This window comes from Panthera tigris, chromosome A1 (assembly GCF_018350195.1).
Source record: "Panthera tigris isolate Pti1 chromosome A1, P.tigris_Pti1_mat1.1, whole genome shotgun sequence".
Classification (NCBI taxonomy): Eukaryota; Metazoa; Chordata; class Mammalia; order Carnivora; family Felidae; genus Panthera; species Panthera tigris.
The window spans coordinates 81,334,794-81,362,615 of record NC_056660.1 but is presented as its reverse complement, the minus strand read 5'-3'; the positions used below and the strand labels follow the sequence as shown (position 1 = coordinate 81,362,615).

At 49.9% G+C, this 27,822-nt stretch overlaps 1 protein-coding gene and 1 long non-coding RNA gene across 3 annotated transcripts; one reads left to right on the top strand and one right to left on the bottom strand.

Moving 5' to 3' along the window:
* Positions 1-41: 41 nt before the first annotated feature.
* Positions 42-17,289, bottom strand: LAMP1 (lysosomal associated membrane protein 1). Of its 2 annotated transcripts, none has more exons than XM_042980557.1 (9): positions 17,106-17,289; positions 12,014-12,135; positions 9,969-10,188; positions 9,669-9,827; positions 3,131-3,318; positions 2,466-2,591; positions 1,645-1,711; positions 1,405-1,575; positions 42-997 (listed from the first exon to the last, which is right to left on the bottom strand). In XM_042980557.1, exons 1-9 carry the CDS (start codon positions 17,155-17,157, stop codon positions 858-860), a joined length of 1,245 nt encoding a protein of 414 aa, XP_042836491.1. In that variant the 5' UTR covers positions 17,158-17,289; the 3' UTR covers positions 42-857. The 2 variants fall into 2 exon arrangements, with proteins under 2 accessions (XP_042836491.1, XP_042836481.1); XM_042980547.1 differs by lacking the exon at positions 17,106-17,289 and adding an exon at positions 16,167-16,349.
* LOC122237225 lies at positions 16,339-21,266 on the top strand. Its single transcript, XR_006215515.1, has 3 exons — positions 16,339-16,717; positions 20,045-20,201; positions 21,098-21,266. It is a non-coding gene; the product is annotated as an uncharacterized LOC122237225 (long non-coding RNA).
* The last annotated feature ends 6,556 nt before the right edge of the window (positions 21,267-27,822 follow it).

Below are 27,822 nucleotides of genomic sequence, written 5' to 3'. Positions count from 1 at the left end.
AGACCTCTGGCGGGAGCGGACAGAAGCACAGAGTCCAGACAGAGAAAGAAAGAGATGTTTTATTAGCATTTGTTACAGCAACGCGTGACGTGAAGGGTCGTCCGTGCACAGCCACCCGAGTGGCAAGCGGGTAGCGCAGAGCGTGACACCCAGTATTTACACGAGTGCAGAACAGGATCACCCCGAACCTCAAACAGAAGACTGAAAGTCACTTTACAAAAAGGTAAATAAAAATAACACCCATTTATCTATTTTAAAAAAGTGCCAGCTCTTGAGTGGCAGAGCGCGGAGAGGACAGAAGGGCCCGATGCCGCAGGGGCGCCGGTGCCCTAGTACCGAGCTGTGCGCCGCGGGGGCCGGGCCCGTCCTGGCTTCTAAAGCTTCATTTAAGCGTTCCAGATTTTCACCTTTTGGAGTACTTCTGTTTCTAGATCTTCTGAAGCACAAGCCTAACAAGTAGCCAGCCCTCCTCAGCCCTAAGACCAGGGAGCACCCCACCTTGGCGAGGCTTCAACCTCAGTCAGGAACGAAGAAGCCAACAGCAGAATCTTAAAGAGCCAAGTAATAGTGGAGCCAGTGCCCATGTAGGGAAGCACTCCTCCCTCCCACCTGAAAGTTCTACTTTGGTAAATATTAACGTTTTAACCATTAGCAAAATATTTAACCCAGTTAGCAAAATTAACACCGTCATTTCAATACTCTTGTGCATAGTAAATGTTGCAAGATGAACTTCACATCGGATAAAGCAGATTTGAAAATCAGTTTGCAAGAAAGCGTGCCGCCCTCCACGCCAACCTAAGCTCAGGGGACGAGCGGAGGCCCGGAGGTGGCGGCCGGCCCGAGCTGTCGCGGCCCTGCTAGATCGTCTGGTAGCCCGCGTGGCTCCTCTTCCTGCCGATGAGGTAGGCAATGAGGACGATGAGGACCAGCCCCGCCAGGGCGCCGCCCACGGCAATGGGGATCAGCATGCTGTTCTCATCCAGCTGGCACTCCTCCACTAGGAGACATGGGGCAGGGGGCCATGCTCGCGGCCACAGTCCCCACGAGACCTCACACGGGCTTTCCCCCCCTCCCCCCAGCCTGGCTCGGTTCTAATCAATTACTGCTTGGACACAGGACCTCCGGACACAACACCCCACCTCCTGCCTTCACGGCTCGGGAGGACAGGCGCCATCCCATGAAACGACTACCTTTGAGCAAATGGCGCCTCGGGTTCGCATCTGTGAGCTGCTGGGTCTTCCAAAGGCAAGGTGATGCGGGAAAGGGAGTTTGCTCTAAAAATCTCTGAGACTGGGAAAGGGGACCCCCACCCCCATTAACTGTCCTTGCAACCCAGAAATGATTAAATATCCAAATAGAACTGCAGTCTGCAGACCCCGTGCAGTCTCCCCCAATGCTACTCACCAGACCCAAACTTGTCACCTTGCACCTGGAAAGCCTGGACCCACACTTTGAATATATTGACAGAAAAGGCCTCCGTGACCTCCACGCGCTCCTCGGCGTTACACTTGTATGAATTCCCGATGGTGGCCTGCAGTGCCCTCAAAGAGCTGTTGTCCGCCTGGAAGGTGGGGTCTGCAAAGGCACATTGAGAGTGAGTGCTCTGGAACTCCTGCACGGGCAAGTGAGATGTGGGGGCCTTACCTCTGGCGTCAGGGACAGTCATATTCAACTGGATTCCTTGCAGGAAAAACTGGCTAGTATTTGGGTCCTTAAAGAGAAGAAAATAATTCTTAACCACTTGCCAAACTCACATGTTTACCATCAAACCTAAAGAATCATCTGGTAGTAAATCTGACTCCTGCAATTCTAGCTTCAGCAAGAGGCCGTGGAACACGCAGTCTGTAATAGAAGGCATCGCATAAATCCCGAGAACACAGATGCTGACTTGTCCTCCTAGACCTTTTTACACAATCAGACTCTGTTAAAATAGGGACTGAAGGAGCCATGTTCTAAAAAATCAAACTTTTTCCAAACGTTGGCACTTTAGGAACGTTAATGTAAATTTTATCAGGAGAAACCAGACTGTTAATCTGCAGCATCATAAACACTGGCAGAGGGCGTTTCTATGCTTCCAAGATGGGGACAAGAAGAGAGGACCCAGGACCCAGGATGTCGCCCCTGGAAGAAGGGCTGAGGGCAGTGCCCGAGGCGGAGGCTGGGCTGAGCACAGTGGGGCACAGACAGCGATGGTGGGCACGCCGCAGGTACCCCCTGACACCTGCTGCATAAAGGAAACCAACGGAGGTGTCCTTAACGAAAATGGGGGACTGAGGGTCCAAAGCACTGATGGAAGAGGCAGGTGGGGAAAACAGACTCCGTCGTCCTCACTGGGGCAAAGCCGTGGGTTCTGGCACCTTCACTGATTCTCCGTGGGGCTGGGGCATAGTGTGTGGGAGCCCATGGCGGGAAGCCATGGCCAGATGTGGGCTGTGGCGCGAGGTGGCGCGGGCACGAACCCTCACCATTCCAAACTGGAAGAGCAAGGAGTGGATGCGGCTGCTCCGGAGATCCAGGGTCACCAGCTGGGCGCCACAGCTCCCCGTGGCGCTCGTGTTGCTTGGGTCGATGCTGAACAGTCCGCTGACGGTCTGAGGAGGAAAAGCAGACATGTTACCTAAGTTCCTTTTCGCGCCCCATTTCGGGTCCTCCACGCTCTGGAAAAGCCAAAGTGACCTCAAAATGAGAACTTCAAGGCTTCTATCATTTTAACCAAAACCAGGAGGAGGAAAACACCCAAAGTGCAGACTTCCGGGTTCCAGAACCATCTTCCCTGCTCCTCCTGGTTGCTACTTTCACGAGGACATTACACTCCCACCACAAGCACCTTCCCTGTCACAGCCCACAGCCCCCATCACCAGCAGGGACAAAGGAAAAGCATAACAATGAACACAAAAATTGTGGTGGTAGAAGTTTAAGCAGAATTTAACAGTCTCTTAGGGGCCGATAAACTCGTCCAGTAGAGCAAGTCCCAATGACACGGGCCATACAGAAGACAGCAGCCTGGCTGTGTGCGCCAAGAAGCTGATTACAGGACAGGCCCCACAACCCGCTCTCTCAGATTTATGAGAGGTGTGCACATGCACCAGCGCCCTGACGCACTGAGATGGGTCCCCAGGGCCGAACCTACCGTGTTGTCCCTCTTGCTGTAGGTGACGTTCAGCTGTAGCCCCATGCTGGCCAGCAGGCAGGTCCCGTTGGCGCCGCTCACGTTGTACTTGTGCACGGAGGGGCTCTCTGGCGTGGGGGATGGTGAAGGGCGGGGAGGCGGTGGCGGTGCGGTTGTCGGGAAAGGCCCATCTTGCTCACAGCGCGTCTCTGGAGGGACAAGTGGGAAAGGAGGCAAAGTCCTAGTTCCTCAGGGCCACCCACCGGAAGCTTCGGCCACCCCAGGCTCACCGTGAACCCCAGCAGTCTCTCAGCTGGCCACACCCACAGAACGGGATCTCTCGGCCTGTCCGAGGACAGTGCATGCCAGCCCCCCTCCGGAACTATGGGGGAACGGCCTGCTGTCCCACAGGGCCATCCCCACTCCTGCCACCATACTGCGACTCTGCCTGGAGTGTCCTCCAGCTCAGCCTCCGGGCAATGCTGCCTTCACAGAGCTGTCCCCTTCTGCAGGACAAACCTTTCTACTGAAGTAAACACAACCTGAACCCCATCACCTGCTGCTGGGACAGTCAGCTACACACCACTTCAAACAGCAACAATTCAAGACCCTCTGTGAGGCTGCACACTAGGCATGGTGCTGGAGGTCCCACAGATGCAGGCGAGACACACACACACACACGCACGCACACACCAGGACAAAGCTAGTGCGATCAGCAAGGTGCTCGTGGGAGAGAAGCCCAGGAGGCCTTTACAGGGATGAGTGTCAGGGGGCAGTCCCTGCAGGACAAGACTGGAGCTGAGACCAGCCAGGTCCAGTGAGCCAGCTGCTCTGAGCTATTCAGAGCAAGGGGGGTGGTACAGGCACCTGCACCCTCCTGGAGACAGAAGGCCCAGGAAGTGTGAGTGAAAATTCCTAAGAAAGGGATGGCAATCTAGGAGTGAGGGAAGTTGGGGCAGGACAGGCCTTGGCAGGAGGACATAGTGGCGGGGGGGGGGGGGGGAGAGGGCACATGGGGGGAGCACAGGGGAGTAGGGGGAGTGAAGGGGGGCACACGGGAGGGGGGAGGGGAGAGGGCACACAGTGCCCCCAGAGGACATGCCCAGGAGTTTAAGTGTCTCCGTCTCTCAGAACTTGACCTACTATGATTGCTTGGAACAAAAATTTACATTCAAAATCAAGGCAGACTGAACCAAGAGAGAGAAATGAACACTCCCTCAGATGCATACAGAACACACACCTGCCTCCCATGTAACATCCTAAAACACCTGGACCCACAGCACCTCCAGGAGATCATCATCCCCAAGTTAAGCCCTCTGTCTTACTGCCCTGTTCCTGTGGATGATCAGCATTCACACGATTTCTGTCCAACTCCCACCTCTCCCCACTTCAGCTAGCCTGGGCTGTGGGAGCTGGCCCATCATACCCAGTGCCATGGATGTGGAGCCCACGGGGAAGCTGCCGGAACTTGCTCCACTTTAAAAGGAAACTTTGCCACCATTTCCTCCTGGGGGGCGGGGGGGGGGCAGGGGAGAGATGGGAAAGGTCACCCTGCAGGGCTGTGACATGGAAGTGATGCCACACCTCTGGGAAGTTCACTCACCCAGTGTGCCTTCACACAGCGCAATCACACACAGTCAAATGCTTTTCTAGACAGAAGGTAAAAATGGAAAAAAGGCATGATAGTGTGGGTGTGCTTCTGGGCTCTTGGTGGAGGGACAGCTGCCTGAGAGGTCCCCACCCGGGGTGTGCTGGCCACACTACCCGCCTCCTCCCTGGGGCTGTAGGCTGACGCCATAGCCACACCTTTAAGAACAGCCTCACCACTGCTTTCCAAGCTGTTACAGAACAGGACCTCATTAAATGTGCAAAACCACATCAACACAAGGTGGCTTCCAAATCCCAGCCTAGATGGGCATGCGGCATGCATGGGGAGAGTGACGAGCACCTGCACACACGACCTGCTGTTCTCATAAGGCAGGCTGCGAAGTGTCCACCTGGGAGCACAAATGGTACAGTCAAGCGTAAGGACGAGTGCCCGCCCCCTTCCCTCCCTTCCCAAATGCAGACAGAGAGCCCCACCCTGTGCAACCTGTCCCCCAGGCAGACGCTGCAGCGAGGAAAGCACACGGAGGATGCACTCAAGTGTGCTCAGTGCGACCCGTGTGTAATCGGCCCTGGGAAGACCGGGGACCCCAGGAGAGCGCAGGCTGCGTGTCCCGCCAAGGCTCCCCTCCTCAGGATTTTCAGAAGCTTCTGGAGGCCCCCAAAGAATCTGCCAGCGACCAGCCTGAGGAGCCTGCGTGCTACAGTTACAAGGAGTCTCCAATGGAGTGCGAGGAGAGTGGCATTAGCACTCCTTTACTTTACTCCTTTCCTTTACTTGAAGCTACCCTGGCCGTTGTTCCTAAGGGAGAAATGTTGCCAAACTGGGTGGAAAGCAAGCTTGGGACCAGCCATACTAAAAAGTTCCTATTTTGAACTTCTAACGGTCACAGAGGCAGCCATAAGTGCCCACACATCAAATCTTGAAGGCACAAAGACGAATAAATACGAATCCTCTGCCAAGCCATCAAAGTCAGGTGTCTGCGTGGGCCTGGGGCTGGAAATCCAATTCCCGGGGACACAGCGTGGACATGCTCACCAGCTCCACCTCAGCCTCTGGGGATGGCTGTGCCCAGCCCGCTCCATGGAGATGACCACATGCCCCTCACAGACCTTGGGGAGAGGCTGTCCTCGGAACCTGCCTTCGTCAACCAAACGGGAAGCCAACTCCAGCAGCCTGGCCTTGTGCTTTCTCAGAAGCTCTGATGTGTCAGTACCTGGTGTTTCTCAGGGTAGTGCACGGGTAGGGGCACGGGGAACCAAGGCCCCACGACAGCACAGAAGAGCGAGGCCACAGAAGCCTGCGCCAACCCCCGCAGCTCATTCTGACTTTCCAGGGGCATTTGTGGCCAAAAATTTACCTATTTCTGAAAATGTGTTTAACAGTTCTTTATTGTCAATCCACGACTAGAACAGACTACAAGAATATAAAATATACTTAATGTGTTTGACAGGGAACCTTTTCTCTGAAGCTTTCAATTTAAGTGACCCAGAAAAAAAAAAAAGTACCTAAGAACCAGAGGAATGAAATTAGCGCAAAAGGAGATAAAAAAAAAAAACAAATAGCTCAATATTAACAGAAACCAAGAATTTTAAATGGGAATGATGCTGCCATGTAGCATGTGTGCCCAGTTACAACAAATCTCCTGCTTGGAGGGGGATACACGGGTCCCTCTGATTGCAAACCGTGTCAGAAACAGCACAACAGACAAAAGTGGACGTAGCAAGCCGCTGGCAGGCCGGGGGGCTCTCTACAGACCAGACCCCAAGATCACAGCTGGTTGAGTCAAAGTGCACAGCTGGGCTTCGAGCACAGCTCAGGTCACGTCAGCAACTCCAGCTGACCCTTCAACAACGCTGACCCCCATGGATGAAAATCCATGTTAACTTTGGACTCCCCAAAACCTTAATTATTAAAACTCCACTGCTGACCAGAAGCCTTAGCAGTAACACAGTCTATTAACACATATCATGTATTCTTACAGTGAAGGCAGAAAAAAACAATCACAAGAAGACATTTACAGTTTTGTACTGCGTTTACTGGAAACATCCATGTGTGAGTGGACCCACACAGCTCACACTGGTGCTGTTCAGGGTCTGCTGAAGTATTTCTGGGGACAGCTTGGCTCCTGCTCACAGAGCGAAAGCCCATTCTGGAGCCCCTCCCTGCCCACGTGGTTGCTCTGAGAACTCCCCCAATCACTGGGCCTGGACCTAGGCCACTGGAAGACCACATCCCACGAAATAAGAAGTCACAGGGGGTGGGGTGGGTGGTGTGTACACATTTGTGGCAGGGTAGAGGGAGTGGGGAACAGTCCCTGGAGCTTGGGGCATGGATTTGTTTTTTGCAGACTTCATTTCTTATCACTCCAAGTAAAGACTGATCAGAGGAATTACAGATGATGTTACCTGACAGTGACAGGATCCCAAAAGCCCTATGAGGACTCCTTCCTGTCCAGGGAATACTACGCAGACATGCCGTGACCTCACCACACCCTCCAGCCTGCCACAGGGATGTGCCAACTTGTACACGATATTCTGTGTAACTCCAGGACACCTCTTATCCCTCCTCTTCCCAGCAGATTTCCTGAGAGTGCCCTAGTGTCTTTAAAAAGCCGCAAGATTCCTTTCCAAAGCACAGACGTATCCGTAGAGGCAGATTTAACATAACATGAAAGCAAGCTTTGATGAGAGGGACAACCACGAACACAAGAGGAGGTGGGGACTAAGGGTGAGCTTAGTGACCAAGCTTCGGACCAACAACTCACAGGACACAACGGGTGACTGCCCATAGCAGGCTCAGAGTGACCCACCACCAGGGCAGAAGGCCAAGCCCCCAGGTGACTGTGTAGGGGCTGGGGCGGGAGCCTCTGAGGATGGGGGTCGGTGGCTGGGACTCAGGTGTAGGGACCGCTTCACTGAATGCATCTTTCCCCCGTGGAGTCACACACAGACATTCCTCCACTAGGAAAGCAATGCGTGGGGAGCTAACGGTGAGGGGCTGTGTGCGCGTGGGGAGCTGACGGTGAGGGGCTGTGTGCGCGTGGAGATGGGGGTTGGGGAACTCCGTGAACCTAAACCTCTTCCAAAAGATAAACACTATTTTAAAAAAGTGATAAATCTTAAAAAAGATTAGCATTTCTGTACTGTCATAATCTGATCTTAGGCCAGAAGCTGGAGCCCTGTTCTGGGCACCACACCGCTCAGAGAGGTCAGACAGGACAGGCCCATCTCTGTGCTCAGAAGCTTTCCAAGCAGCAGAAAACAAGTCATGAAAGTGAAGAGCTATCCTCTACAGCCACCCTGAGGCCCAGATGGTAGTGAGGTCACTGCACTATCATTTTCCAATGCCTCTGACAGTTTTTGCTCTTCCCTTCTGCTCGAGGCCAGAGGGAGAAGACTGAGGTGTTCTGCTGGGGACGAAACCCAGCTGCTTGGAGACTCATACCTGTGAGTGTCAGCTGCTGAAGCACTTAGCGTGGCTGTAACTTCCCCACCCCCCGCAGTCCCTCCCCCACTCGGGGAGGTGGGTGCTAGCGTGCACACCTGGGCCTGTGCACGTGTGCGTGTGCACACACACACACAGCTCGCCACACAAGGGGGGTACTAGAGAGGGCTGGTCCCGCCGGTCTCCTCCAGAGCTGCTTCAGCTCACACATACCTGCCTTTGTGCCCTGTGTATTGCTGCTGGTTGTGTCTTCCCAGTTACAGACAGCAAACGTTCTAGACTTTGTGGCTGTCTGGTGTCTGTGCACACCCGGCTCTGCCAGTGTGAATGCAAAAGCAGCCATAGAAACAGGTATACGAATAAATGAGGCTATGTTCCAAGGAAACTTTAGTTATGGACACTGAAGCTTGACTTTCATGTAATTTTCATGTGTTGTGAAATGTTCGACTCCTTTTAACCTTAAACTGGTAAGCACGGAAAAACCACGTTTAGCTTCCTGGCTATACAGAAGCGGAGGTGGGCTGCACAGGGCCTTGCGGAGGGCACGAATGCCTCTCAGGAGGGCTGTACCCAACCGCACAGAGGCCTGGCCGGCCCACTGGGCCCACCAGCACCAGTAACTCAGAGCAAATCAGCCACGCAGCCAGCAGTCACCTGAGTGTTCCAGCCACACTGCTGGGGCTGCTGAAATTGAAGGCTCACAAAAGCACGGCTAAACACCGAAAAGGACAGGCAAGTTCTCTAAGACAACCAAGCCCCTCACCCTTCTAGAAAATAACAGTGATCTGTGAGCTGACTGGCAGGACTGGGGAAGAGAACTTTCTTCAGTCCTAATTGAACGATAACACTCCTCAGTATTTACTCTCAGCCAGGCACTGACATAAACACCACGTATAAATTTCCTTTTTAACTCTAAGATCCTCCTAAAACAGACTATTATTTTTACTCTACAAGGGGAGGAGACAAGAGACTGACTACCTTACCCAAGACCACAGAGCTAGGAGGGGTCTGGAGCCCTGTCTGTCGGACCCCAGAGCCCACCAGTGGAGCTGAGCTGGCAGGTGCCTCCCTGAGGAGTCATGACCAACCACCCCCCTCCCCCCGCCCCCCAGCCAACCTGCCCAGAAAGGCATTCAGGTCCTTCTGCCATCCACCCCCGGGCCCGTCAAGCTGGACAGAGGTAAGCCTAGGTCTTGGTGAAAAGACAGCTGGCTTGAACTGGAAGATTCTGTGACCCTGACCTCATTAGCTTCCCAATAAAGGAAGACACAGAGAGTTTCAACTGCTTTTCCCTTTTAAAATCAGTGTTTGTCCTACCTCACCTAAAGAGATCACCTCCTCTCAAGAGAAAAACATGTTTGGTGGGCAGTTCAAAGGTGTGAGTTGCACCCAGTCCCCCACTGCACAAATGCTTACTCACACACATCTTCCTCAGGCACAGGCTCACAGCCACGCTTGCACGCACTGAGCTGGGCCTGGGCACCAGGGCCACAGGCAGTGTCCTACCTTCCTTGCTAAAGCTACTGCTGGCAAGGTACGCCTGGATGGTGGCATCATGGAGCGTGACAGTGACGTTGCGCATGTGGATCTGGTTGTTGCTCACACATCTGTATTTTTTATTTATGTCTGCCCTGATGTCAGTGGCAGACTCCACAGTCTTGATTTCTGTATTTAAAAAAAAAAAAAAAAAAAAAAAAAAAAAAAAAAAAAAATCAATTTTTAACTACGTGAAGTACTTAGTTAAAATTTTAGGCCCTCTCCAACCTGATTTTCTTAACTCTGGAACTGGTCGGTTTGGGTTCTTACCCTTGGAGCTTGCGTTGGGGAAAATCTGTGTGTCAGACAAGTTATAAATAAAACCCATCAGCTGAACACTATAACGGGTTGCATTTCTTGTGAAATTGAGGGTCAGTCTATGTCCTCTTCCAAAAGCAATCACGAGACTGGGGGCAGACGCGTTCTCTTTACCACAGGAGCTGCTGCTGTTTAACACTGCTGCATCAGGTGGTAGGTCGAAGGTCACATTCTAGAACAAAGGACACACACCCAGTCAGAACGCAAGCCACTAAAGTGATTCAGATGCACCAAGGAAGACCTTCAGGAAGAGGGACATCAGCCCCCCACCTCAGAGGCTGCAGTGAGCACATTCACCTCTGACATCGATAAAAACATAGTAAAGTCAGGATTATGTGTCAGTACAGACTGAGAAATAACTCAAGTGTAAGACAAAGCGGACAATTAACATAATTTTAATTTGTAGCATTTTTAAACAAAAGTGATCTTGGTTAACTGAAATAATTCATATTGGCCTTCAAGTGAGCTATGTATTTATATTTGAGAAAACCATCACTACTCATGTGCTATAAAAATGTTTAAAGAGTATGTCTCTTCATGGGACCCACGGGAGCTACATGTGTAGTCAGCATAAGGAACAAACTTGTCAAATCCTAAATTGCACACCTAAAGCTAATGTAACATCGGGTGTCGACTGCACTTAAAGTCTCTTTAAACAGAGAAAAAGATGTTTGCTGCAGAACTGTTTGAATTTACCATTACAGACAAAACTACAGAACCACCAGGTGACCCTGGAAACGAGCAGGACCGGCTAAGTGAGCCGCGGATAAGCTGCTCCTGAGACGACAGAACTCTGCGAGGCGACAGAGACCAATACGGTGGAGAAGAGTAAGGCACATAACAGCAGTGGGCAATCCCATCTGTATAACATAATATATGTCCAAATGATATTTTAAAAATCCAAACACAAAACAAGTAATGTAGCAAGGACAACAAAAGTGTTTGGACAAGTCTCTGTAACTTGAGACACTCCTGCGGGACGGAGCCTGCCCGTTTCTCTCTGGTCTGGAATGTGACCATGTTTACGTGGAGGCCAGATGGGGCCTGAGCACCTAGCACAAAGTCCAGGGGCCCCACCACTGCCCTGTGAGGTGGTCAAGGAAAAATGGTGGTTTCAACAAAGAACTAAAAACAAAATTTGGTTTAGAGATACATACAGGAGTAAATGTGAAAAAGAAGCATGATGTCCACTAGTGGGTAACTGACAAAGAAATACAGATGCAGCTTACTTGTTAGGAATCTAATAAATTCAAAAAACCCTTTCATCCCGTAGAAGTGCAAGTTATTTTAAGAAAACAATGAGGGGCATTTTGGACGAGTACAGCCTGCAGCATTGCTCAGCTGTTTATATGCAATTCCTGGAGCCTAGTGGTTTATCCAAAGCAAATTCAACATATCAGGAAAAGTATATTCACACCGCTGTGCCCTGAGCACGAAAGTACATCAGAAAACAGAAAACAGCAGAGGCTCCAACACAGGCTGATCAACATAAGAGAACACTGCACTGTGATCACAAAAAGTAATCGTGAGGAAAACGGGGATTACACGCACATAAAACCGTTAAAGCAGGGGGCGCCTGGGTGGCTCAGTCCGTTGAGCGTCTGACTTCGGCTCAGGTCATGATCTCACAGTCTGTGGGTTCGAGCCCCGCATTGGGCTCTGTGCTGACAGCCTGGAGCCTGCTTCAGATCCTCTGTCCTGCTGTCTGTCTGCCCCTCCCCTGCTTGCATGCCCCCTCCCCTCTCTCTCCCCCAAATAAATAAACATTAAAAAAAATTCATAGAACAGCAAGAGCAGGGCATAAAATGGTTTACATATCTGACTGCACCTTCAGTATATACAGTAGCATAGGCTACTGATGAGCGGAGGAGGATACTACTATGGCACAGGGGAACTGTGCTACGGTGAGGTCATTTCTCAAACATTTATTTGAAATGATAATAACAAACATCTTCACACACACCACACCCTGCATGAAGGACCCTGGTGCTTCCTACCGTAGGACCGTTCCTGGTATCATAGCTGGTCACGAAGGCAGCAGAGAAGTTGGCCATGATGCAAGCCGTCCCATTGCCGTCCGTCACCACAAACGTGGCCGCCGTGCCATGTAGGAGGCCTGCTAACTCCAGGAAAGACAGAAATATCCAAACAAGGTTTTGAAAATACAACTGGGCGCTTCTGTGGTCTCTAGCTGTGGCAATAATGGACTTTATTAGGAAATACTACTGTGCTGCTTACAAGATCGAGATGTGGGTTACCGAGGCTGGGTTCAGCTGGGCTGTCTTTCCTGTCCCTCCTAGATAGGATCCTGGAAATGTTAACTCTAAACCCACTAGTTAGTCTGCCCACCTGACCAACAGCTCTTTAATGCCTGATGTCAGGGTACTGACAGGGAGGTCACATGTCAATTTCCGGGTCAACCTAGGCACATGCTGCTCTGCACTCAGTCCCCAGAGGGTCTCTGGAAGATGTACCAGGGTCCCGGAGGCACAACTCAACCTGAATACCGATCTTCCGCAGAAGCCCATGGGAGAACTGGGGAATCTTTTGCTGTGGTCCTAAACTATTTAAAGTTAGATCTCTTGTTACTTCTCATGGACTGGTGGTGTGGCAAGAAAAGCCACAGACTCACAGATCCGAGTCCTTCACCAAGTTTCAGAAACATCCTTAAAAACCAGTGATTCAACTGAACCTAGACTTGGCTGCACGTCAGGCCATCAGTCAACTCATCTAGGCAGGGCTGCCACATCCCCGAAGGAAGGGACAGAATGAAGCTCTCATGGGTCCCTCCAGCTCAACAGTGATGGTGGCTAGCGATTTCCTCTTCAAGTTCTCAGGGCCAGAGCCATCTCTGGCTTCTTGATGTCCTATAGCTCTGATGGGTTTAGCAGCGAATGTCATCCGAACACTGTGGTAGAGCAGTAGGTAATTTTCCCAAGCCACATGTTAGTACACTGTTCTTGCAACAAAAATGGGTGCTTTCACTAGTTCTGAAACCAAGAACTAGTCTGCCAGCACTGGGTGCCGTGGGGGTCAGAAGTGACATGCCCTCCCTCCAGTGACATGCCTGCCAGTCCCTGCACACCTTTTCCCGACACTCCAACCACTCCAGGCATACATGTGACACAGGAACATTTTGAAGACACTCAGTACACACTCGATTAACTTTTCATTCTAAAATCCCTGCCCCCAATAAATGACCCTAACAAACCCAGTTTATTACACTCTTGCGACTTTCACAAAATAAAATCTTTAAAGCCAACTACTATTCAAGCATAAAGCAAAAAGTAGCCAGAAACCCCACATACCTTCCCGTATTCTTCTGGTACGGGAAACACCAAAATCTAGGTTCACAGAGAAGCTGCTGCAGGAAAAAGCAGCAACCTATGGCAAACAAGAAACCTGTGCAGTTTTTGTCTGTTTTGGAAATTCTTAACCTATGCCCCTGAAAACTCAGGTTACACTAAAGGCAACTCCGATAAATGAATTTCCATTGTAAAACCTAGAGAAAATTCCACAGCTTGTTTTTAACTCAGTAAAGGATTTTAAAAACAGAGAAATCATCCCCGTGCCTTTGGAGAGGGATGGGTTAAGGGCACCAGCGGTTCAGAGAGGCCAGCAAGGTGGAAGCAGGCTCGGTGGGCAGAAGCAAGTGTGTGAGGGACGCTGACCCAGACCACGAGCGCATGGCTGCCACCCGCCCCCACCCCCCCACCCTGCCACCAGGGCTCTCTCAGGCCTGAGATGCCCTCACATGGCCGTGGTTCTGGCCTGGCTGCCGGAGTTACTGTGTGACCACGCATGCCACAGACAGGGCAGGTGGCTGCCTCTCACAGGAGCACACACACAGCAGTTCTAACCAAGCTGCCTTTCCAGAAGTTAGTTCCTTAAGTCATTAACACCCTTTTACTAACTCCAAGCACTTCATTGGGAACTATTTCACGTTAAATAACTTTTCAGTCACAGAACGTTTTCACTTAGTAAATATGCTGAGGGTATGAGCTTTCAAAGTAAAACAAGTATTACAAAAGCAAATTTAAAGTAAGTTTTACCAACACTAGATATCCACAATTATTCTGGAGGGGCCAGAAACTTTCAATTACTAAAACAAGAAACTTATCCCCAGAAGCCAAATTTTAGTCCAGAGAAAAACGTCTCTGGGAGCATCAGATCGCACACTTACAAGAGAAACTTATGCATGCTGTCAGAAGCTGTCTGTGGCCCTCTAACAAGCTTGCTCCCTGGCCTGTGGCGGTCCATCCAGCACACAGGTGCAGACTCCACCATTTCTCCGGGGACCACATAAATGAGTAACTTCAGCCTATTCCTTCAAGGTACCCTCACCGGTAGGAATCCCCTTCTGACACAAGTACAGCTGTGGGAAGCGAGTCTGGTTCTGTTGCAGACTCCGCCACTCACTAGCTGTGTGACCTGGGGCCGGCAGCAGTTGCTGCCCTCGGTTTATGTGCCCACGGACCAGAACAAGCGTGCTGACCCCTCGGGGTCATGGGAGTATCAAAGGAGCCAGTGCACACGCAGCACACAGTACAGGGCAATAGCACTGGCTTTAATGCTCACTGACAGTATTTAAACAGAGCCATATAGACCTCACCCATCGAGTTCGTCACTAAACCCTCAGAACCTGACGGAAAATGTCAAATAAGTTATGTCACTTAAAAAGCACTTGTTATGCACGTGTTACGTGCCAGGACCTGCGCCAAGCACTTTGCAGCTAATTCAACTATGGTGGCAACCTTAACAGGAAAACGCTACTGCGATTCCCTTTCACAGCTGTGGAGACTAAGGGACAGGGACCTAACTTGCTTAAGGTCACACAGCTACGGAGTGCTGAGCAATCGGGAACTGAGTGCCAAAACTTGCTGAGTGAGTGGATACGTTTCAAATGACAAAATGCTCATTTTTGAAATAAAAGAAGCTGCCATCCAAAGGAACAAGTGAATACATTTCTTCGTTAAACTTTTTAGAAGAAATACTTCCTAGTTTGTCATTACTTGATTCTTTTAAATCCAGTATTTTTCTTTTTAATCAGTGACACATAACCACCTATGACTAAAGGAAGCACGTAAAGAAGACCAAGGTTCCTTCCCACACTCCGAATCACAGCCTGGAGGGGAAGGCCATGAGCACGGACACTTCTAAAGCACAGACATGGACGTGTGGTTAGGGACCAGTGCTACAGAACAGAGTCTAGGTAAGTGCCGAGCACTTACTACGTGTGAGGCCCAAGGTGGAAACATCATCACAGCACGACTGGAATGACGTTCCAGTGAAAGCTCACGCCATGCATGCGTGTAGTCACGTCCCGCAGATGCAGAGAGAAGGGAGAACGGACACTGCCTGGGACGTGTCTAACAAAAGAAGTTCAAAATCACAGGCCTCGAACATTTTGGTCTCAAACACCATTAAGAATTTGGTCACCAACTCGAGGAGCTAACAAACTTCCACAATCAACAGTCATGTTAACTTGAGTAAGGGGAAGGAAATCATCTAGTTGACACCAGTGGTTTAAAGAGTCCCATTACGCAATGACACTTCATCTCAAGTGTCAGACGGTTTCAGTTCACCCTGGTCTATGCTTTCTACCAAGTATTCAAACACAAAAGCAGCTTTAAGAAATGTCTAATTATTAATGAAGGAGGATTTAGTAATTTCGAAGTTTGAAATATGCTTTCAGAAAACATGCTTTTTGGTAAAATTATACATCAAAATAAACATCATTTTAAAAAGACCTAAATCCAAATTAATACGCCTTTCCTAAAAGTTGGATTTTAACTGAACATAAAACTTAGAAAGATAGAGTGGAATAGGGATTAGAAAGTTAACGACACGTACAATACGCCCAGCTACCGCCCCGCAGGGAACTAAAGAGGTTTCTCTTCCCTTTGAGAGCAAGCTCTTCTAATACTGAACACGCTGCCGGCCGACACCGCCAAACCTGTTCCACCAACTCCTCTTGTAGCTACACTGCCAGGGAGGGCAGCTTGGTGTACCGAGGGAATAAGGTCACGCCTGGTGGCTATTCATGCAGCTCAGAGAACTCACTTTACACAACAGGCAAACAGGTGACACCCAAATCCACCCATTCACAGGCGCACAATTTACAGAAGAAGACCTATTTCCAGAACCCACGGGCAGGTGTGTACTGTAACGTGCATCCACATCGTGTGAGCTCGCGTGAGCTCCGGGAATTGTCTTCCGGATATTTCAAACTCTGCCTTTCGGATGATCTTCCCGTGTTAACTGGGAGCGGGGTGAAAGGGTGTGGCACCGCAGACAGGTTCACCAAGGGCATCTGCGCAGATTTAGGAGACGGCGCACATTCCTCTTTCTCATGAGACCAGAAAACGAGAACAAAACTCAGTCAATCGCACACCGAGCGCCCGCCGACCGCTCTGAGATCCGCACTGATGGGGTCCCGCGCTTTGACTCGGGAACGGAGGCAGCGCTCCTGACGACCGACCACTCGCTAGAAAACAATACTGCCATTGTGCGGCCGCGGCTTGGGGCCGCCGACCTCGCACTGTACCCGCTGCGGGCGCTCCCAAATGTCACCCGAACCTGAAGTTCACAGCAAAGCAGCGCAGGGGACAGCACTCGCAGCCGTCCCAGAAGGGCAAAGTTAAAGCACAAAAGACGTATTCTGAGCGTCCGGACCAACACGCCGCCCTCCTCCCTCCTCGGTAGGAGCCGTATCCCCCGGGGGGGCGGGGGACAGAGGGACCACGCAGGTACCGCCGCCTCGGGCTGCACAGCTTCACTCGGTCTTCCGTGGCTAAACCACAGCCGTCCCGAAACCCACAAGCCACTTAGTTCCACCCTAACACCCGGAGAACGAGCTCGGTGGCCCTCAGCTGACATCTCGACCCAACTCCTCAGGCAGCGGCCAAAGGGCTCCAGGCCGGCCCCCAAGTGGCGACCTCCGCCGGGGCGGGGACGACTCGCGGGCCCGCTACCCCCCCACCCGGCTCCGCCCCGCATCGTCCGCGGCCGCCGGGTACCCCCGCCCCGCGTCCCCGGGGACCCCAACCCACGGCCCCCCTCCCTGCCCCGGCGTCCCTGGCCCCTCACCGAGCAGCAGCAGGAACAGAGGCCGCCGCCGGGCGCCGCCGAGGGCCGCCATGGGCGCGAGGGCTGCCGAGGCCGGAGCCGAGCGGGTCGAGGGCGGTTGGGCCGCGGGCGGGCCGGGGGCCGGCGAGAGGGCGGGGGAGGGTCCCGGGGTCCAGAGGCCCGGCCGCTGCGGCGCCCGCGGCAGGAAGGAGACCCTTCGGCCGGCGGCGCCCGTCACGTGAGGCCGCGCCGCGCCCGCACCGTCACGTGATCCCCGCGGATCTCGCGAGAGCGAGAGGGCACGGCGTCTTCCCCTGGGTTGGAACCGGCCTCGCACGTGACCTGTGGGCACGTGACCGTGGCGCCACGTGACGCGCACCCCGGCCTCTGGGCCACTTGAAGCCGAAAGTGCGCGCCGCGAGCGCGTGGGGAGGCAGCTACCCGCTTCCGCCGCCGGCGAGGCGTCCGCCGAGGGAGGCGACGACGGTCACCCCGGAGAAGGGCGGCTTTCTGCCGAGGCGCGCGACCCGAGACGCGGGGCCCCCGGGCCCCAGGGACGCAGGGAGGCCCGCGCTGGCTGCGGGTTTCCTCAAGGACCGCGATGCTAACGTGCTCCTCTCTCGTGGCGTGGGGCACTCTGGCCGCGGGGCTCCTCTGGTCGACTGACGCTTGAGGAGGCTGAAGTGGGGGGACAAGGGTGGGGAGGGGTGGAACACGTGTACCGAATGTCACAGCTCACGTTTGAAACAAACCAAAACCCGTTTTTGTAAACAACTCAGAGTGCGGAACTTAGGGCTAGACGAAATCTTGGAGGAATGGGGTTCAGAGGTTATACAGTGATTGCCAGCTGTGACGCCCTCCTGAAGGATGTGTCGGAACGGGGCGTGGAGGGGGGGCACCATTTATCTAGAACGTTCGGAAACGCTGGTGTTGCTTATATCCCCGCGTGCCACAGCAAAGGAAATCCGAGTCTTTGTGCTTCTAGAACCTTCCGGAAATACCTTTCTGCCTTGCTCCTTATTGCCTGAGTGTAAAGGCACCTTTCCCTGGTTGCCTAAAGGCTCCCTGGGTCTTGTCTTTCACCGCCTTCTGGAGCTCTGGCACCCCTCCCTTTACCTCCCCCCACCTTGGCTGGTACAGTTACTCAGACACCCAGTTTCCCAGCTCCTTCCTTCCTCTCTGGTCCTGTGGCTTCACTGAGATCTCCCCAACTCACCACCTCTGGAATGTTCCTGGAGCCTCTTCAGTGCAGGTGTGTTGATTACTGCCGGTCACTCTTCCGAACAGTCCTTGATTCTGGTGGCTTTCCGGCCTTAGTTCTTAATGTTTGTTTGCTTTTCGTAAATTTTGTGTTCTTCCTTGTTGTCATTTCTGTCCAGCTTCCCTTCCTCTCAGTTTCTAACATATAATCAGACTTCCTGTTAGATCTGCACTTGAGGACAGTGGCTGGGCATGCGTGTTTCCCCCAGGCAGTCCCCTCCCGACCCGGCCTCCATTCTAAACAAGGTTTCCTTTTATTAATGTTTGCAGGGGTAGGAGTTAGCAGTTCTTAAAATACTCTGTTTTAAGGGTGTTAAACACATTAAGTAGATGCTTTGCAGGTTTTGTACTGTGGAAGAACTTACAAATAAGGGGAACGTGAGGATGAACCCAGTGAGGCTGGAGCTGCCATGTGTTGTAAGACACGAGGGGTGTCTGGGTGGCTCAGCTGGCTAAGTGTCTGCCTTCCGCTCAGGTCGTGATCTCACGGTCTGTGAGTTCAAGCCTCGCGTTGGGCTCTGTGCTGACAGCTTGAAGCCTGGAACCTGCTTCCGATTCTGTGTCTCCCTCTCTCCCTCTGCCTCTCCCCTGCTCACGCTGTCTCTGTCTCTCAAAAATAAACATTAAAAAAAAAAAAAGACACATGAGATGGATAGTCACTGAAATAAACAGAACAAATTTACTAGGTAAAAAGCAATGGTGTGTAGTACATATTGGCAGTTTATACCCCGCCAGCGACCGTTAAAGGGCATAACATTTTCTATTGCCTGGTCACATCAGCTGGAGCATTTGCTTGTATTTCTGTTTCACTCAAGTTCTCCATCGTTTTTTCTTTGCCCACGAACTGGCTGGCAGTCACTTGCAGAATAGTAAGGTTTCCCAGCACTGGGCCTGCAAGGAGGAGGCGCTTTCTGCGGGGCCGCTCACAATGAGAGCTGGGTCTGTGCCACCTCCTGTGCTTTACTACCTGGGGACAAGATTTTTCACTTCTCTTTCCCACTTCTCTTGCCCGTTTACAGCAAGAACTTTTACTTTTGGTTTATTAATTATACAAAAGCCAAGTAAATCGTGGTTGAAAAGTGTAAGACTGTAAGTTTACAGAATAAGTGAATGAATAACATGCCAGAAAAATAGAAAACCATAAGCTTTCAAGTGAAATGTGTGCTATTGCGTGGAGAAAGAATCGAGACCCCCTCTCACCCAGCACTTGTGAAAATCAGTCCTTTCCTTTAAGGCACTTAGACTGCCTTTACTTTCTTGGTGTTTAAAATAATGCCACGAGTAGTGCCTGGGTGGCTCAGTTGGCTGAGTGTCCAACTCTTGATTTCAGCTCAGGTCATGATCCCAGGGTGCTGAGATCAAGATTCTCGTCCTTTGCCCCTCTTCCCCGGTCGCACGTGTGCATGTGCTCTCTAAAATAAAATAAGTTATTTAGAAAAATAATGCCATTGAGGTGCATTAGATGGCTCAGTCAATTAAGTGTCTGACTCTTGATTTTGGCTCAGGTCATGATCTCACGGTTCATGAGTTTGAGCCCCGAATCGGGCTCCATGCTGACAGCACAGAGCCTGCTTGGGACTCTCTCTTTCCCTCTCTCTCTGCCCCTCCCCACCTGTTCATTTTCTCTCTCAAAATAAATCATGCCATTGAGAACATCTATACGTGTCTTGTGTACATCTCTGACAACTTCCTTTCCACAGATTCCTTGAAGTACTTAAACCAAGGCAGTCTTCCTTTTAGAGAGCTATGAAAAAGGAACTCTCATAAAAAAGAACCAAAACGTTTACTTCCTTGGAAAGCAGATTAACTCAAAACAGTTCCAAGTCATTTGGAGCAGGAGTAATTGTGAAAGTTCAGGTATGCTCATGTTCCCAGTGACATACTCACCTGTTGCTGTCTGGACGCTGGGGTCTGGGGTGGTGCTAACTAGGGCCTGTGCTAGTTTGAGAAATGAGATGTGGCTAACCAGAGCCTTTTACTAATGGTGGGAGACAGAACGGGAACTGAAAGCAACACAAAGATACTTCAACACATGTTACCCCATGACCTGCTCAGAGGGGATGGGGTGGATTCCACTGCACGACACCTGTTTACCCATTCACCTGCTGAAAGACAGTGTTGTTACGAATAAAGTGTGATGACTGTTCAAAACCGTGTCATTGGGCAGATGATACTTTCCTTTCTCCTGGGTAAATCCCTCAGAATGGAAAAGCTGGGTCATAAGGGAGTCTGTGTTTAAAAAGAAACGGTTGAATACTTTTCCAAAGCAGTGGCACTATTCTATATTCACATCAACAGTAACATCCTTATCAACGCTTGATATTACCAGCCTTCCCAATTAAAAGCAATCAGGATAGCCGCATCATTGTCACTAATTGTGACTAGTTTGCATTTTCCTGGGGGCTATTGCCATGAAAGTTCCTTCCATGTGCCTCATAACCACTCACCCATCTTCTTTGGTTAGTGTCTGTTCAAACCTTGTCCTAATTTGTTAAAATGATTTATTGCTTTTGAGTTCTAAGTGTTTGTTTGTTTTTTAATATAGTCTGGATAGAAATACTTCGACGTGTTGTAAATATTTTCTCCCATTATGTGGCTTGCTATTATATTTCTTAATAGTATCTTTCAAAAAGTAAGCTTTAAATTTAATTAAAATCTAAATGGTATTTCCTTCAGGCTTCATGTTTTTTGTGTTCTAAGAAATCTCTGTATTTCCCAACATCTTAATGATTTTCTCCTGTGTTTTCTTCTAGATGTTTCATGGTTTTAACTTCTACAATTGGGCCTACGATCAAGGTGTGAGATAAAAATCAGTGTTCATTCCTCCCCCGCCCCCCGATATATGACAGCTATTTGATAAAAAGACTTTTCTGAGCCATTAAGTTACGTTGGCATCTTTGTTGAAAGTGACGTGGTTGCATACAGGTGGGCATGCCGTGGCATTTCCTGATGCGTTCGGTTCATCTGCACGGACGCCACGGTGCCTCCGTCTCTAGCTTCACAAAAGATCTGGCAGAGTTCGGGAGAGTAAGGTCTCCAGCTGTTCTTTTACAAGTTGCGTTGACTCTTTGAATTTCGTAGGCATTCTAAAAGGAGTTTGCCATTTTCTATAAAGGATTTTGGCGGGCATCGAGTGTACTTATCACCTTGGAGAAAGTGGACGCGTTAACAACCGGATGCGGCTCTTCATTTGTTTTACTCTCCTTTAAATTATTTTCATTTTCAGGGGACATGTCTTTGTGCACAATCTGTAATCTCTCTCTCTGTATCCCACACATTTCTGGGTGCTACTGTGAATGGGGCTGTACTTTTAAATTTCATTCTCTGGTTGTTGCTAGAATGTGGAAAGAAATACGGTTGACCTTTGTTTAGCGACCTCTTGTGACTTTGCTAAATTGGCTCATTAGCTCTGGTAGCAGTTTTGTAGATTTGATTCGTTCTGCCCCCATGATCATGTCGTGTGAATAAAGACTACTAACTCCCTCCCATCTCTATGAGTTTTCTTTCTTTTTCCTGTCTTGGTGCAGTGGCTAAGACCTCCACCCCAGTCTCGTCCCAGCCTCCAGGCCAAAGCTTGCAGTCTGTTGCCATGTAACGTAATGTTAACTTAAATCTCTAGTAAATGTGAGGAAGTTCGTTTCTATTCCTAGTTTGCTAGGTGTTGTTTTTTAAATCAACAGTGTTAAACTTCATCAAATGCTTCTTCTATTGAGATGATTATATGTTTTTATTTCTTCTTAGATTTTCAAATGTTCAATCAACCTTCTACTTCTGAGGAAAATTACACTAGGTTTTGGTGTATTGATTTTATATATTGCTGGACTCAAATTGCTAATATTTGGTCTATAAGTTTCTTGTCTGGTTTTTGTATTGGGGTAATGCTGGACTCAAAAATAGGTGTGAGGTATTCTCTCCTGGTTTTTGAAAGGCTGTGTAAGATTGGTGTTACTTCTTCCTTGAAGGTTTAATAGAATTCACCAGTAGACTCTCTGTTCCTGGGGTTTTCTTTGTGGAAAGATTTTAAACTATAAATTCCATTATTCTGTTTCTTCCTGTGTCCACTTGGATAATTTGTGAATTTCATGGCATTTGGCTGTGCCGTCTAAGTTGTAGAATTCACTGGCATAAACCGACCTGAGACGTTCTCCCTAGGATCTGTCACCATGCCCCTTCATTGCTGGTGTTGATAATAACGTTTGTTAACCTCTGTCTTTAACTGGTCCAGCTACAGGCTCTTCCATTCTGTTGGCCTTCTCAAATGAACAAACCGCTTTGGATTTTATTGATTCCTCTGTCCATTTTCCATTTCTTTGATGTCTACTTGTACTATTTCCTTCCATCTATTTACTTTGGTTTTAAGTTGCTCTTCTGTTTCTGGCTTTTGAAGGTAGATGCTTACATCACTGTATTTAAACCTCTCCTCTTTCTAATGGAAGCATTTGAAGCCGTCAATTTCCCCGTAGGCATCTCTTTAGCAGTATTTTGTACACTTTTATATGTTGTATTTTCCTATTCATTGAAAATATCTTCTAATTTTCCTTGTGGGTTTTGACTCATGGGTTATTTATTTAAAAGTGTATCATTTACTTACTTTATCTGTTTTAGAATTACTGGCGTATTTATTTAGAAGCCAGCTGGGGCTGGCTCAGTCGGAGGAATGTGTGACTCTTGATCTCAGTGTTGTAAGTTGTTTTGTTTTCCCCACAGGGTTGTTAAGTTTGGGCCCCATGTTAGGTCCAGAGATTACTTAATATCTTCAAAGAAAGAGTGTGTTGCTTAATTTCCAAGCATTTAGTTATTAACAGTGCTCTTCCTGTTAGATTTTGAATTTTTATTTAGTATTATTTCTTAAGATTTCTAATTTAATTCCATTGTGGTCAGAAGACATATTCTGTAGAATTTCAGGCCTTTTAAGCATGAGACTTGTTTGATGTCCCCCTGTATGCCTACCTTGACGCATGTCCCCAAGCACTGGAAAGAATGTGCTGCTGTCGGGTGTAGTATCGTGTAATTATCCATAAGGTGGGTCTGTATTTTTCCTGTTCGTCAGGTATGAGAGAATTCTGAAGCCTCCGACTGAACTCACGGATTTGTCTGTGTCTCTGCTTGCTCTTTCCAGCTCTGTCAGGTTCTGCTCCATGCGTTCTGATGCTGTCACAAGAGCCCGGTACATTCAGGGTTAAATCTGATGAGTGCCTCCTTTCTCTATGAAACAGCCTCTTCCTCTCTGGGAATACTCCTTGTCCCAAGGTCTACTTGGTGTTCGTGTGAGCACTGAGGAGTGCTTTCCTGATTGGTTTTCATGTTTTTCTATTTAAAGTGTGTGTCTAGTGTATGATGTGGACCTTGGTCTTAATTCTCTATCTGGGGGTGTCTGTCTCGTCTTTCTTATTTCTGCTCTTTATTCCCTCCCCTTACTTTCCTGCCCTCCTGTGGGCAGATTTCAGATTTATGCTGGAGGTCTCTCTTAACCGAGAACTGCACTGCAAATCTGTGATGTGCACCGACGTGCCCTTTTGTGGGAGGGGTACAAGTTAGGAATATGTTTGTATGCTTCAACTCACAACAACCCCATGAGCTAATAATAAGCACCTTAACTCCTTATAAAATATAAGAAAACCAAGTTTAGAGAATTTAAGTAATTTTCGTAGGGGCACCCAGATCGTGACAGAGCCAGGCTTTAGCCCCTGGTGCATCTGACTTCAGAACTGCAGCCAGGGCACCTGGGTGGCTCAGTTGGTTACGTGTCTGACTTCAGCTCAGGTCATGATCTCACAGTTTGTGCGTTCGAACCCCGTGTCAGGCCCTGTGCTGACAGCTCAGAGTCTGGAGCCTGCTTCAGACTCTGTGTCTCCCTCTCTCTCTGCCCCTCCCCTGCTCACACTCTCTCTCTGTCTCTCAAAAATAAATGAATGTAAAAAAAAAAATTAAAAAAACCCTGCAGCCTTTAACTATATCTCTCCATTGACTCTGGTGCCTTGAGAACATTCCATCACTGAGAAGCAGACCCAGCACACCACGTCCACTGTCAAATGCAACATCTCTGCTTTCTAAGGAACTGACCTTGATTCCTGCATCACTGGTAACAGAAACCCTTAAAAGTCTCCCCAGCTTTGCAGCCTGTTGCTTTGCCTTTATCCCCACCTGTACCTACTTTTACATTACGGCCTGTTCTAGCAAGAACACACCCATGCACACGCAAATACACATACATAAACACACGTGTGTATACACACAAACACACACGCAAATATACAAACACATACATATATACAAACGTGTGTACACACACAAACATGCACATATACAAATACACATACACACACATGCATGTGCCCCTAGGCTTGACCCCTCTCTCCCCTCTTGAGCCCTTTCCTCTGCTCGTTTCCTCATCCAGATGAAACCTTGCCTCGCCCCTGCCTTGCCCCTGCCTTCATCCCCCCCCACTCCCCCTCCACCACCCCCCCCGCCACCGCCCTGCACCACCTGCAATGGCCCCTGGTTACTAACACAAAGACTGGCCATTTCTTTCCTCAAACTTTCCTCCTTGGTTCCTTGGCACACTCGCTCCCCCGCATGCCCACTCGAGCTCCCACACACTTGTTCTCCTGTATACCCACTACCCTGCACACTCGCTTGAACTCACACTTGCTCCCCTGTACACTCACTCAAGCTCACACTTGCTCCCATGCACACCCGCTCCCCTGCGCACCTGCATGCCCGCTTGAGCTCATGCTTGCTCTCCCGCACACTCACTGGAGCTCACCCTCTTGCACACCCGCTTGAGTTCACACTTGCTCTCCCGCACACTCGCTTGAGTTCACGCTTGCTTCCCTGCAACTTGCTCAAGCTCACTCTCACACACCCACTTGAGCTCACACTTGCTCTCCCACTCCTGCACACTCACTCCCCCTCATGCTGACCCACTCACACCCCCACTGACACACAAGCCACTTGGGAATTCTATCAAGGCCAATGCAGTGAGCAGCATAATCACCAGGCAGTGGACTCTGTTGGGTCGACAGTATAGGTGTCTCAAAGTCAGAAATGTGCTCGTAAGTTAGTTCGCTGCGACTGTCACCCCACATCATAACTGAGGCTCCAGGGCCACCTCCGGGACGCCTGGACCGCCCCCTTCTGCTCACCTCCCGGCAAGCCAAGCCCCCTGAACCCTAGCACCGGTCACTGCTCTTCCCCTGTCAGGCCTCTTGGTTCCTCCCCTCGCTCCTCTCCCCTGCAGGTGATGCTGGGAGGCACCTGGACTTGGCCTCCCTGTCCTGGAGGCTCTTCCCGCACCTCCACTGTCCTCAACGCTGCCCCAGGCCCTGCTTTCCTGCACCCCGCACCCGCTGGACGTCTTGTCACCTGGGTCCCCTCACCATGGGCCCGCCTCCCACTCCCTGCCACCTGCAGGCCAGCTGCCCTGCTCCTTGCATCCCAGCTTCTCTGGAGCACACGCCAAGGGGGTGGACCTTCTCTCCAGGTCCCTGTCCTGGCTCTCCCATCTCCCTCTTTGCCCAGCCGCCTCCAGACACTCACACTTTTCACCCTTCTGGAGCCGACCCCAGGCTTGTGCCCTCTCCTGCCCACCCTGGGGGCACCCCCGCCTGGCTCAGGGGGCCGGCCTCCCCAGGATGATGCCCAGACACCTGCAAAGCTGCTGAACCGACTTTCTCAAAATGATCCCTCGGAGACCACCCTGCCTCCAGCTGTGGCTTTTCTCCTTTCTGGAAATGGCAGTGGGCATGTGCTACCCACACACATCTCTGCTGCCACATCGCGGTGAAGCTCATCCAGAGCACGTCCACCCTCCCCCCACATAAACTCTTTCTCTCTCGAAAAGAAACACTAAAAAAAAATTAAAAAAAAAAAAACCATTGTTTAATGTTTATTTATTTTGAGAGAGAGGCAGAGCAAGAGCTGGGGAGGGGCAGAGAGAGAGGGACACAGAGAATCCAAACAGGCTCCAGGCTCCGAGCTGTTAGCACAGAGCCCAACGCGGGCCTCGAACCCACAAACCGTGAGATCATGACCCGAGCCGAAGTCCAACGCTTAACCCACTGAACCACCCAGATGCCCCTCAATTTTAGCTTTAGAATCACCCTGTTTGTGTTTTTTTTAATGTTTGTTTATTTCTGAGACAGAGACAGAGCACGAGTGGGGGAGGGGCAGAGAGAGACGGAGACACAGAATCAGAAGCAGGCTCCAGGCCCCGAACTGTCGGCACAGAGCCCAACGCGGGGCTCGAACTCACGGACTGCGAGATCATGACCCGAACCGAAGTCGGAGATGCTCAACCGACTGAGCCCCCCAGGCGCCCCTGTTTGTGTTCTGAAGTAGGGGGGAGTGTGGCACGTTCAGATGCTGCACAGATAAATGTGAGAACAGCCACTCCTCTTCCTCACTCAGGTTTTCTCTGTGCTCCTCAGTTACGTGAAAATGCTTTTCATGTGGATATTCTGTTTGCTATGAGGCATGTTGTCACTTTTTGTTGTTGCTGAAAACGTGATCTTCTGTTATATCATGACTTTCCTGCTAATTTTGTGTTCTGTTAAAAGCTTTGTTCTTTTTGTGGTCACAGCTTTTTAGTTATTTCTCTTAGATTTCCTGGGCACGCAATCATTTATCCATAAATCCTCTCACCTCCTTTCCCATTTCACGGCTTCTCTCTCGTCTAAGTGTCCTTCCCTGCCCTCGTCTCCCCTGTCCCATTTGCTCCGCCACGCTGGCCTCTCACTGCAACAACACAGATGCTACCTGATCTGTGAGAGCGTGATCTGCTCGGTCTGCTCGGCCTGCCGGCCCCACCGGGTGCAGTCTGTGGTGGAGAAGGGTGCGATGGCCCATCTCCCGGGAGATGACTGTGACCGTGCCTGGCCTGCTGCTGGGTTCCTCTGTTCGCTGTACTGGTCACAAAGTTTAAGTCGCTAAAGAGTTAGGAGGAATGTGTAGTTCACACAGCACGAGTTTTATTAATGTAATTTTAAGGCCAATTAAACTAATTTTATTCAGAGTTAGTCTACATTAAATTACAATATTAACAATCTCTAGAAATAATGAACATAAAATTTAAGAAGTAGAAATCTATTTGGTCTTTGTAGACCACAAATCATAGAACTCACAAATGAAAATTTACAAATATAGAAATAATGAGGATACTTGAAGGGCGAGATTTTCACATGGAAACCCATAAGATGTCATATTTTAAACACGCATGTTTCAAAAAGGGAGAAGTTTTTAATAATTTAGCACAAAATCAAATTATATAAACTTGGTATATCCCAGAAAATATTGCTTTAAACACTTATACCATGATCAAAATTCCTTTGGTAGCTTTTAATCAAAGTGAAACATGCTATTATGTAAAATATAAAGTACTCTGAAATGTTACCAGAAAAGGATCTTTGTTACAGTTCACGGTACTGACATCGTCGGCCCCCACACAACCTCACCTGTACACACACAACATGAAACCAGG

Bases quoted from the DNA above. Each gene is read 5' to 3' on its own strand.
- LAMP1 (XM_042980547.1), bottom strand. From the start codon at position 16,329: ATGCCCTTGGTGAACCTGTCTGCGGTGCCACACCCTTTCACCCCGCTC. The intron at 10,189-12,013 runs GTAGGAAGCACC...CCTTTGTTCTAG, and splicing joins ATACCAGGAACGGTCCTACG to AATGTGACCTTCGACCTACC. The intron at 2,592-3,130 runs GTAGGTTCGGCC...TTTCCTCCTCAG, and splicing joins ACAGCAAGAGGGACAACACG to ACCGTCAGCGGACTGTTCAG.